Genomic DNA, 11,362 nt, shown 5'->3' on the forward strand with positions numbered 1-11,362 from the left:
TATTTAACATTTCTTCATCTTGCATGGAGCTAAAACTTCCCAAAAAATCTTTAAAAATAGCTGCAGGGATGTTTGTTCAGGGCCTAAGGCTGGGCTGAGGAGGATGTGAGATATGACCTGGAAGTGGGGAGCAAAGGGTGGTGGTGCTGGAGGTCTTCGGGGCTACTGGACTGAGGGGTGGACTGGGAGGGTTCCATGCTCTTCTCACATCCCACCTGCACTTCCAGGTTCTGATCCCTTGTAGGGATAATGGGACAACCATTGAACCGTGCTGATGAGCTGTGACAAATGGTGTCGCTCATAGCTACTGCTCCTTCTTTTATAGAATACTCTAGAATCTTCCTCCTGAAAGAAAAGGGAAGCTCTTGGTGGGTGTGTTAACTGCCAAGTGACCTGAGCCTGAGCCTGCTCCTTGGACAAGGCCGGCTGGCATCCGCGGGTGACCTTCCCTGGGCGCCCTGCGACGGCAGGGCAGGGCAGGGCACAGGGCAGGGATGGGCAGGGCAGGGTAAGGCAGGGCAGGCAGGGCAGAGCAGGCAGGGTAGGCAGGGCAGGGCAGGGATGGGCAGGGATGGGCAGGGCAGGGCAGGGATGGGCAGGGCAGGGAAAGCAGGGCAGGGAAAGCAGGGCAGGGCAGGGCACAGGGCGGGCAGGGCAGGAAAAGCAGGGCAGGGCAGGGCAGAGCAGGCAGGGTAGGCAGGGCAGGGCAGGGAAAACAGGGCAGGGCACAGGGCGGGGCAGGGATGAGCAGGGCAGGGCAGGGCAGGGATGGGCAGGGCAGGGCTGCGCTGGGGCGAGCCCGGTGCGTGCCCCCGCCCTCCGCCGTGTGCCCGGAGCCGCCGGGGGCTTCGGGCTCGGGCTGCGGCCCCCGCCCATCACCGCAGCCTCGCTCCGCCGCTCCCCCTCGCGGCACCGCTCCGGGAACCGGGACTGCCGGGAGGAGAGGGGCTGCGGGGAACCGGGAGTGCCCGAGAGGGGCTGCGGGGAACCGGGACTGCCGGGAGGAGAGGGGCTGCGGGGAACCGGGAGTGCCCGAGAGGGGCTGCGGGGAACCGGGAGTGCCCGAGAGGGGCTGCGGGGAACCGGGAGTGCCCGAGAGGGGCTGCGGGAACCGGGAGTGCCTGAGAGGAGAGGGGCTGCGGGGAACGGGGACTGCCCGAGAGGGGCTGCGGGGAACCGGGAGTGCCCGGGGGAGCGGGGCTGCGGGGAACCGGGGCTGCCGAGGGGAGAGGGGCTGCGGGGAACGGGGGCTGCCCGAGAAGGGCTGCGGGGCACCGGGACTGCCCGGGGGAGCGGGGCAGTGGGGAACCGGGGCCGCCGGCGGGGTGCGCGGACGGCCGCGCTCCGGGGAGGGCGCGGGGAAGATGCTGAGGCGGGTCCGGGTGCGGGGCCAGAGGCCGCGGGCGGGCCCCGAGGGGCCGGGCCGGGACCCGCCTCTGCCCGCCGCCCCCGCCGCTCGCCCGCCCCGCGCCGGGGCAGCACCGGCGGAGACGCGGAGTGACCGGAGAGGGGACGGGGAGGAGCGGCGGGAGCCGCCACCCGGGCACGGGGACAGGCACGGGCGGGCAGAGAGAGCGGCACGGCCGGGACGGAGCGCCGGGGCACACAGAGCCGGGCAGCCGTGGAACACCGGGAACCGAGGAGACGCGGAGAGAGAGCGGCGGGGACACCGCTACCGCACAGGAACGCGCCGGGAGAGGCTCTGCCCACTCTCTGCCCACTCTCTGCCCACTCTCTGCCCACTCTCTGCCCACTCTCTGCCCTCCCCCTGCCCCAGGCTCGATGCGGGCCGGCGCTGGCCATGGAGAAGCTGTACCTGGCGGGGAGCAGCACCTGGATCATCAACAGCTCCCTGGGGAACGGCAGCCTCCGCCTGGGGAACCTGAGCGCCGGCAGGAACAGCACCGCCGACCCCCTGAAGAGGAATGAGGACATGGCCAAGGTGGAGGTGACAGTCCTGTGCCTCATCCTGTTCCTCGCCCTGACCGGCAACCTGTGCGTGCTCCTGGCCATCCACACCACCCGCCACAAGCATTCCCGCATGTACTTCTTCATGAAGCACCTGAGCATCGCCGACCTGGTCGTGGCCATCTTCCAGGTGCTGCCCCAGCTCATCTGGGACATCACCTTCAGGTTCTACGGGCCAGACTTCCTCTGCCGCTTGATCAAGTACTTGCAGGTGGTGGGAATGTTCGCTTCCACCTACATGCTCCTGCTGATGTCCCTGGACCGGTGCTGGGCCATCTGTCAGCCGCTGAGGTCCCTGCACAGGAGAGCTGACCGGGTCTCTGTCCTCCTCACCTGGCTGCTCTGCCTGCTGGTCAGCATCCCTCAGATCCACATATTTTCTCTAAGGGATGTGGGCAATGGGGTTTATGACTGTTGGGCAGATTTCATCCAGCCCTGGGGACCGAAAGCCTATGTTACCTGGATCACCCTCATGGTCTATATCATCCCTGTGTTGATGCTGAGCATCTGCTACGGCTTAATCAGCTTCAAAATCTGGCAGAACGTGAAGCTGAAGACGGCTCACGGGCCCAGCGTGGGTCTGGGCTCGGGCTCCCGCGGCGGGATGGTGTTTGCCAGGGTCAGCAGCACCAGGCTCATCTCCAAAGCCAAGATTCGGACAGTCAAAATGACCTTTATCATCGTGCTGGCGTTCATAGTGTGCTGGACTCCCTTCTTCTTCGTGCAGATGTGGTCTGTGTGGGACACCAACGCCCCGCAGGAAGGTACCGCTCCCCTCCCTCACCCTCTGGGCTCGGAGGGCTCCGCTCAGCCCCCGGGGACACCCGCGGGGAAAGTGCTCCGGGCTGGCTTTGGGGGGGGAGGAGAGAGTCCCGAGCATGGAGAAAGCCCCGACAGGCAGCAGCGGCCGAGCTGCAGCTTGCCCGGGCCAAGGGCTACTGGCAAATTGTGGGCCACTGCGGCTCTGGGGTCGGGCAGTGCAGATGGGGGTGGCTGTCCCGGGGTGGCCACTGTCCCTGCATGGTGGCTGTCCCTGGGTGCTGCTCTGGGGTCCCTGGAGACTCGCTTCCCACCCTGGGTGCTGGGACATGCTGTGGGCTGTGTGGGAGCTCAGAGAAAGCTGCACAGCCTGAATTCCTTTCCTTTGCATCGTTTCTTCCTCACTGACTTTTTGCTTTCTGCTCTTGTCCTCTTCTCCCTCTCCTCCTGCTCCATCCACCCCGGTGCTATGCTGCTGTTATTTTATCTCTGACTGGGGCACGGTTCCCGTAGAAAACCCCTGCCTTATGAGCAAAACCTTTTCCTAAAGATGTGGTGTCAGGGTTTTGCCATTTTTTGTACTTGGGCTGGCTGCTCCTGTCGTGGCTGAAGTTGCAGCTAGAACAAAACGTGTCACCTCCCTGGTCTGACACGGCCGGATCTGTGCAGATCTGTGCTGTCCCAGGCAGACGGGAGAACCACCTGGGAGACCTTCAGCAGCAACTCTTCAGCCTTTGTGGGGCGGGAGAAAGGGCAGCAAGTGCGCCCAGGGATGAGAGCGCCCCAGGCTCAGCGGAGCGCCGGGTCCGGGGTGCCAAGGGCCGGCAGGAGCCGCTCCCCGCAGCCCTGTGCCCCTGGGCTGCCCAGGGAGCCGGCCAGCCGTGCTCTGCCTCTCCCGCTCCTCTCTGCTCCATTTATTTCAGAAGTGGAATGTGGCTCTTGCACCTCCCTGGGTGCTCCAGGGGTTTTCCACCTGAGTCAGGCTGGTCAAAACTTCCAGTTCCTAGATGGGCCCTGGGGTGAAGCAGTGGCTTTCTCTCGTGCTGTATTTTAATCCTGCAATCTTGAGGGCTGCCCCTCCCTTCCCAACACACAACCCTCGGCAGCACTCAAATCTCTGCTGCTTTGCTGACCCTTGGACGGGATTTGTCCATCTCAATCCTTCTGGCTGCACAGGAAACCTTTCCCTTGCTCACCGTGTGCAGTAAGCCTTGCAGCACTTTCCCCTTTCCCTTTCCCTTTCCCTTTCCCTTTCCCTTTCCCTTTCCCTTTCCCTTTCCCTTTCCCTTTCCCTTTCCCTTTCCCTTTCCCTTTCCCTTTCCCTTTCCCTTTCCCTTTCCCTTTCCCTTTCCCTTTCCTTTCCCTCTTTGCTGTAAGGTGTGGAGGGATCTCCAGCCCCGCTCCTCCATCACGTTCGTGTCCCCGGGCCGCCCGTGGCTGCGGCACAGGGTGGGAGCTGTGCCAGGGCTCTTGCCGGAGGCTCTCATGGCATGGGCAGAAAAGCCTGGGGTGGGTACAAGTGCTGGAGACTCCAGGCCTTCCCTGCAGCCTCTCCTCCTCCTTGCTGGCTGCCCCTGCAGCAGCTCCTTCCCCGGGCTGTTCTGCGGGGAGGGGTGTCGGGCAGCCGGGGCCGTGTGCCGTGCCCTGACACCGCCGTGCCTCTGTCCCGCAGCCTCCCCCTTCATCATCGCCATGCTCCTGGCCAGCCTCAACAGCTGCTGCAACCCCTGGATCTACATGCTCTACACCGGGCACCTCTTCCACGACCTGATGCGCCGCCTCCTCTGCTGCTCCACGCGCTACCTGAAGTCGCGGCCGGCGTGTGAGCTGAGCAAGAAGAGCAACTCCTCGTCCTTCGTCCTCAGCTGCCGGGGCACGAGCCAGAGGAGCTTCGTGCAGCCGCCCGCGACGTGAGGCGGGCCGGGACCTGGTGCCTCTGCCGTGCTGCTCCGGCGCTTCCCCGCGGGCGGCGGGACCGGACACGGAGGGGTCTATAAATAGTGTATATATGGCCGAGAGCATGTACAGAGGGCCTTATTTAACGGGACGGGAGCGGGGCAGGAATTCTGTGTCCAAGCTTCAGGGCTGCCTGGGATTAGACAGCAGGAACCCGTTCCTGAGCCCCAAACCCTGACTTCAGTGGCTTTGGATGCCACCGGGAGGGACAAATGATGCGGTGCTGCAGGGCAGGTGGGACGGAAAGGGCTGCGGCAGCACCGGGACATGAGTGTCACCCCTGGTACGCGGCTGGGCACTGTCCCACCTCCTCCACAGCAGGACCCTGCAGGATGGCAGTGCCTGGCATCCCGCTCTCAGCTCAGGAGCGTCGCTTCTCTTGCAGCCGGTGGGGCAGAGGCAGCGCCGTCCCTGCAGCCCTGCAGCTCTGCAGCTCTGCACCATGCCAGCCTGCACCATGCAGCCCTGCACCATGCCTGTCCTCCAGTCCTGCAGCCCTGCACCATACCAGCTTGCACCAGGCCAGCCTGCACCGTGCCAGCCTGCACCGTGCCTGCCCTGCACCATGCCAGGATGCACCATGCAGCCCTGCACCGTGCCAGGCTGCACCGTGCCAGGCTGCACCGTGCCAGGATGCACCATGCAGCCCTGCACCATGCCTGGCTGCACCATGCCAGGCTGCACCGTGCTGCCCTGCCCCGGCAGCGGGATCTGCCCCGGGGGCACAGAGCTGCCTGGGACCGGGCACTGCAGGGCACACAGCTGGGGCTCTCAAAGGATGATGTAATTTGGCCTTTCACGATGGGAATGAACATGAAAAATGCATTTAAATGTGTCCTTTATTTCTCCACTATCGCCAGCAGGTCCATTTGCACCTCTCCTGTCCTGACATTCCTCTGATTTTTTTGTGGAAGCTTCAAGTGAACTCTCAGCACGTTTGCTGACTGATTGAAATCCTCAGGACGCCACAGAGCATTTTCTTCCCACATTCACCTTCCCTGTCCCCGAGAGCCACAGACTCCTGCACAAAACAGGGAAGGAGGTGTCTCCCTTTCTGGAGAGTCTGAGGAAGGAGAGCAGGGCTGAGGGTGTTACCGGGATGGAGGCACGGAGAAGGGAGAAGGGAGGGAGCTTTGGGGCACGCAGGGATTTGCCCTGCAGCCCTGGCTGCAGTTTCTGGAGGTGTCTGGGGCTCCTGCACCGGCCCCAGGCTGCGGCAGAGCGGGGCAGGGAGAGCAGCCGGGAGTGCCCCGGGTGGATGCGCTGCCAAAAGCTTTTCAGGAGGGTCAGACGGGACACAGAGGTGCTGACAGGTGTGCAGTGTGTGCCCCAGGGAGGGATGGGGTGGGGACATCAGCATTTCAGGGGTTTTTGGGTTCAGGCAGTGAACTACTAGAACAACAAAACAATTAGAAGTAGTGTAAGTCCATCATACAATTGATTTTAATTATTTTTATTCCCACAAAAATTGAAGTATTTTTTGAGACTTTCCCCCACCTCCCTATAATTAATTAAATATCTTCTTTTTTAAAATCACTCCATCCCTCTTGGGCCCTGTTGTTGCTGGAGCTTGGGTACCACATTGCTATGGAATAACAGCAGTATACAATCCCAAGCCCTTGGAAGAGCTCCAGCAGGAAACCTGGCTCTTTCTCATCCTTGGCGTGGCACTAGAGGAGTCTTTGGCTCCAAGCCCTTGCTGGAAGCCAGGGGGAAGCGCACATGGAGACAATTGAGAACAGCCTCTGCACAAGGAGACCTCCTGGGCCCTGGTTCAGCAAAGCACTTAAGGCTGGAGCCAAAAGAGCGTTCAAGGGCCTCAAAGTGAAAGTGCGGCTCTGGGGAAGAGGGACAGCAGCTGTTGCCTGCTCCTGCTCCTGCTCCTGCTCCTGCTCCTGCTCCTGCTCCTGCTCCTGCTCCTGCTCCTGTTCCTGCTCCTGCTCCTGCTCCTGCTCCTGCTCCTGCTCTGCTCCTGCTCTGCTCCTGCTCCTGCTCCTGCTCTGCTCCTGCTCCTGCTCCAGGAGGTGCTGCCTGCTCCTGCTCTGCTCCTGCTCCTGCTCCTGCTCCTGCTCCAGGAGGTGCTGCCTGCTCCTGCTCCTGCTCTGCTCCTGCTCTGCTCCTGCTCCTGCTCCTGCTCTGCTCCTGCTCCTGCTCCAGGAGGTGCTGCCATCCCTCCGCAGGAGCTCCCGGGGCTTGGAGGGCAGAGGGGTCTCTGGCTGCTCCCTGGGCCACGAGGGGCTTCCCTCTCCTGAGGTTTCTGGCTTTGGGATGGAGTAAGGAGCAGCCTGGCCTGCTGTGCAGAGAGCATCCCTGAGGGGCAGCTCTGCTGTGGGTCCTGCAGCGGTGCTCAGCCCTGGGACCAGGGGTGTGCGGGTCCCTCACTGGATGGGGGTGTCTGTGTGTGGGTCCCTCACAGTTCAGGGGTGTCCATGTGTGAGTCCCTCACAGCTCAGGGGTGTCTGAGTTTGGATCCCTCACAGGACAGGGGTGTCCATGTGTGAGTCCCTCACAGGACAGGGGTGTCCATGTGCAGATCCCTCACAGGACAGGGGTGTCCGAGTTTGGATCCCTCACAGGACAGGGGTGTCCGAGTTTGGATCCCTCACAGGACAGGGGTGTCTGAGTTTGGATCCCTCACAGTTCAGGGGTGTCCTTGTGCAGATCCCTCACAGGACAGGGGTGTCTGAGTTTGGATCCCTCACAGGACAGGGGTGTCTGTGTGGGTCCCTCACAGTTCAGGGGTGTCCATGTGCCTCGGGGCAGGCAGCCTGCACAGAGGGGGTTGTGTGAGGGCTGTTGGGGCAGCTGCCAGCACCTAAATCTCCTTCCGGACAGCAACTCGGATGTTGCTGCAGATCTTGGCGAGCGCCTCGAAGAGCGGGTCACAGAAGGTGTGGATGCAGAGGGAGTAGATCCGGCTGACACACTGGATCTCGATCAGGTAGCTCTTGATGCAGGGCACCACTGCCCAGATGTGGCAGAAGGAGATGAGGGCGAAGAGGAAGCCCCAGATGACGGCCAGGGGGATGCCCAGGACGGCAGAGAGCAGCCGGTAGCACCAGTACTTGCTGACGGTGAAGGTGGTGTAGCTGGTTTTCCAGACGCCGTCGAAGCTGTAAGTTCCCACGGGCTCAGCTATCACATCCTCAAAATCCACCTGGCAGGAGAGCAGAGGGCACAGGGGAGGTTCGGGGGTCAGCAGAGGCCCCAGTTCCACATGAGGGTCTGCAGGAGGGGAGAGCGGATCCCAAATGGAGGGGCCTGGGGAGATGGGGACTGTGCTGGGGGATCCCTGGATCGCTGCAGCCCCGGGCAGGGACAGCCCCTGCAGAGCTGGGAGAGGGCTCAGGGCTCCAGCTCTGCCTGGCACAGCCTCTGGGCAGAGAGGGCTGGCTCAGCCCAGGGCTGGGGCTCCAGCACGGGGGTCACAGTCCCATCCCACCCCTGATCTGGGCAATCAGGTGAGGCAGGCAGGAGCCCTTGGAACAGGAGCTGTGCGTGGGAGTGTTGGCTGCAGAGCCAGCCAGAGCCCATTCCTGCCCTTTTTTAGCATTCGGGGACGTGGCTGCCCACTCGGCAGGAAGGTGTTTGTGCTAATAAAGACCCAGCAGCCCTCTGGATTTATGGATTATTTATTTATACCGTAGGTGAGGTGCTCAGTGCTGTCTGTCCATGTTCCTCCTGGGAAAGGCAGCTGGGGCTCAGCCCTGCCCTTGCAGCACTGGGGGTGTCTCTGAGTGACACACACTCCCCAAAACCCCACGCAGAGATCCCCTTGGGGTGGAACTCATCCAGGGAATATATAAGCTGAGCTATTTGTCTTGAAAACCAGCCCGGCCTCCCCCCCGGCCGCTGACGTGTCTGTACATTCATGTTAAATAACAACATTCATTCTGCTTTTGGAAGCACTTGGATCACAAAGTCACTCTGTGTCATCTTTAATTTCCTGGAGTGCTGACAGAAGTATTGGCGATGAGGAGACAGCGGCCCCGGGAGCTGCCCTGCGGTGCCATCAGCAGCCCTGGAGAGCCCAGGTGTGCTGGGGACCAGCCCAGCTCACTGCCCAGCTGCCTGATGAGCCCCCCGGGACAATTAATGCAGGAGCAGGGGGGATAAAAGCACAGGCTCTGCCCCGTGGCACTGGGAATGGGCCTGGAGGAGCAGAGGGGCTCAGGCTGGGGCTGGATCCTGGGTGTGCTGAGGGAGCAGCACATGCAGGTACTGCTCCCTTATAGAACCGTGGGGCCCTTTGGGCTGGAAAGTTCTTCGGGGGTCACCCAGTGCAGCCATGCTCTGCTCTGCTCTGGAGCTGTGCTTGGAGGAGGCGTGTGAAAGCCTCTCTGGGCAGTGCCACTTCTGTAACACGATCCCAAATTCTGGCTGCTGCTTTGTGATGCTCGGGATGTTTATCCAGGGCCGGGTGAGCCCTCCCTCCCTCCCGTGCCTCCAGAGCAGCCCTGCTGGCGTGCCCTGGCTGTTGGGATGTGCCTGGGGCAGGGACAGCAGCAGCAGGGTGGGCTGTGCTCCTGCCCGGGCTGCCTCTGCCCTCCCTCCCTCTCTCGGGCTATTTTAGGGTGGAGGAATGCTGGGCTCTGAAGGCTTCCAGTGCTGCTGCAGCAGCAGCGTGGCCCTGGGCGTGGGTGAGCTTGGAAGGTCTCTTCAGCTTTGGAGATTCTGGAGTGGGAAAGGCAGGGGTGTGCTGGGGGAGAGGGGCTGCTGGGTGGCATGGACGGTGCTGGCACTGTCACCCAGCAGTAGCTGGTGGTGATCCCAGGCTGGGAGCCCCAGAGCACTGCCTGGCCCTGGGGTGAGCAGGCTGAGGGCTCTCCTGGTCCCTGCTGCCATGGCAGAGTGGTGCTCCCTGGCCTGGCACCTCTCCAAGCCCCAGGCCAGGGCTGTGGGATGCACTGGCAGGGAGTGGCATGGATGCTGGGGATGCTGAGGTGTCACCGTGCCAGCAGAGCAGGGACCCCATTGATGGCTGCCACTGTCCAGCTCATCCCAGGGAATTCCATGTGACCACACCACGGTGGTAGCTGTAATGGTGTTTTCATGCCCAAACTGAGGTTTGTGTTTCAGCAGTGCTGCCCAGGTCAGGGCTTGTTACAAAGCCTGTGTGAGCAGCCCTGTGCCCGCTGTCCCTTCTGCTGTGGCAGTCACAAACAGCTTTAACAAAACCCTTCCAGCTCCTGTTCTCCTTTGGGCTGGGACTCTTTGGCTAACAGAGACAGATTTTGTTTGCAGTTCTAAGGGAGGCTAGAGGAAGCCCAGGAGTTACAATGGGAATTCCTCTTGGTCAGAAACAGGGGGAGGGAACTGGGGGCTGCTGCCCTGGGGGGAGCAATCATCCACAGACATGACAACACACCTCAAACAACAGGCACTGACACTGTGGTGTCTTGAAGGCCAGCAGCCTTTCCCCAATATCCCCTTAAACTGGTGATATTTAATTTCTGTGTTATTTTTGGCTGCCAGCTTGCTGGTGCAAAGGAAGGCGTCTCCATAAATTTTCACGCCACAATGAAACTGGAGAGCCCATTGAAGGAATGGGAAATGTGGCATTAACTGGAGCCAGGCGTGCCACCCGGGCAGCAGGGCTGTCACCCAGCCTGGGTGTCAGGAGCCCTGGGGACAGCACCTCTGGGTGTCAGGAGCCCTGGGGACAGCACCTCTGGGTGTCAGGAGGCTGACGCTGGCCGAGGGGAGCCAAAGGCACGCCGAGGTCTGAAAGCCAAACGCTGGGTGTGCAGCGGTGCTGGGACAGCCCTACCTTCACCACGTCCTCGTTGATGTGCCTGGGGTCTCTGTTGACCAGGTCGATCTCCTTGGTGTGCTGGTCCTTGGCGATGATCCGCTCCTGCAGCTCGCCGTGCTCCTCTGCCATGGCCGGGCGCGACTGGGCTGGGCGGGAGCGGCGGGGACAGGGACAGGGACAGGGACAGGGACAGGGACAGGCCTGGCCCCGCCTGCAGCAGCTGCCCTGCGCCCCTGGCCCTGCTCCAGGCTAAAATTAATGTCCTGGCTCCCGAGGCCGCCCTGGAGTGTCCCTTAAAGGGGCTTTTCTGCGGCCGGCCCCTGTGCTGTCACCTCAGGGGGATGGCATGTGTGTGGGCGGCTGGTGGCCTTGAGCCGGGGCAGGGCGTGGGTGTGCAGCCCCAGCCCAGCTCTGCTGGTGGGATTTTACCCTCGTGCGGGAGAAACAGTGCCCAAATTGGGGCAGAATTCCTCAAAAGCCTATCAGAAATCGTTGTTTGTGAATCTGTAAGTGAAGCAGCTCGGGGAGGCAGGAATCACGTCTATAAATATCACCCAGAGAAGCCACCTTGTCCTGGGGTGGTCGGAGCTCCCCAGGGGCCGTTCAGAGCCCAGGAGAAGGCTTGGTGCCACCTGGATTCCTCAGGTTCCAGCTTTTCACCCACAGAAACTCGAGGCAACCCAAGACCAGCCCAGAGAACCACAGTGGCTGGAATCTACTCAGTATCCTTCAGGGATACTTACTTAGTTAAGATTTGTTTAACCTGGGCTGTACTTTGCTAATCCTCCTCAGCGTCTCCTGTGAGCTCTTGCCTTTCATGATCTGAGGATCTGTTCAGAAGCGATGGTTTTGTGCAAAAAGCGCTGTACAGAGCAGGGGTAGGAGGGGCTGGCAGCTCCCTGCGGAGGCTGGAGGTGCCCACAC

At 61.8% G+C, this 11,362-nt stretch overlaps 2 protein-coding genes across 2 annotated transcripts; one reads left to right on the forward strand and one right to left on the reverse strand.

Moving 5' to 3' along the window:
- The first annotated feature begins 1,309 nt into the window (after positions 1-1,309).
- Positions 1,310-5,514, forward strand: OXTR (oxytocin receptor). The gene is made up of 2 exons (XM_002188266.5): positions 1,310-2,732; positions 4,400-5,514. The coding sequence occupies exons 1-2, from the start codon at positions 1,802-1,804 to the stop codon at positions 4,639-4,641; spliced, it is 1,173 nt and encodes a 390-aa protein (XP_002188302.4). The 5' UTR covers positions 1,310-1,801; the 3' UTR covers positions 4,642-5,514.
- Positions 5,515-6,793: 1,279 nt separating this feature from the next.
- On the reverse strand, positions 6,794-10,591 carry CAV3 (caveolin 3). Its single transcript, XM_041718811.2, has 2 exons — positions 10,454-10,591; positions 6,794-7,840 (listed from the first exon to the last, which is right to left on the reverse strand). Exons 1-2 carry the CDS (start codon positions 10,565-10,567, stop codon positions 7,499-7,501), a joined length of 456 nt encoding a protein of 151 aa, XP_041574745.1. The 5' UTR covers positions 10,568-10,591; the 3' UTR covers positions 6,794-7,498.
- Positions 10,592-11,362: the final 771 nt, after the last annotated feature.

The sequence above is a fragment of the Taeniopygia guttata genome, chromosome 12, assembly GCF_048771995.1.
Source record: "Taeniopygia guttata chromosome 12, bTaeGut7.mat, whole genome shotgun sequence".
Classification (NCBI taxonomy): Eukaryota; Metazoa; Chordata; class Aves; order Passeriformes; family Estrildidae; genus Taeniopygia; species Taeniopygia guttata.

Excerpts from the sequence above, each read along its gene's own strand:
- OXTR (XM_002188266.5), top strand. The coding sequence starts at position 1,802 with ATGGAGAAGCTGTACCTGGCGGGGAGCAGCACCTGGATCATCAACAGC. Across the intron at positions 2,733-4,399 it reads CACCAACGCCCCGCAGGAAG|CCTCCCCCTTCATCATCGCC; the intron begins GTACCGCTCCCC and ends TCTGTCCCGCAG.
- CAV3 (XM_041718811.2), bottom strand. The coding sequence starts at position 10,567 with ATGGCAGAGGAGCACGGCGAGCTGCAGGAGCGGATCATCGCCAAGGAC. Across the intron at positions 7,841-10,453 it reads TCAACGAGGACGTGGTGAAG|GTGGATTTTGAGGATGTGAT; the intron begins GTAGGGCTGTCC and ends CTCTCCTGCCAG.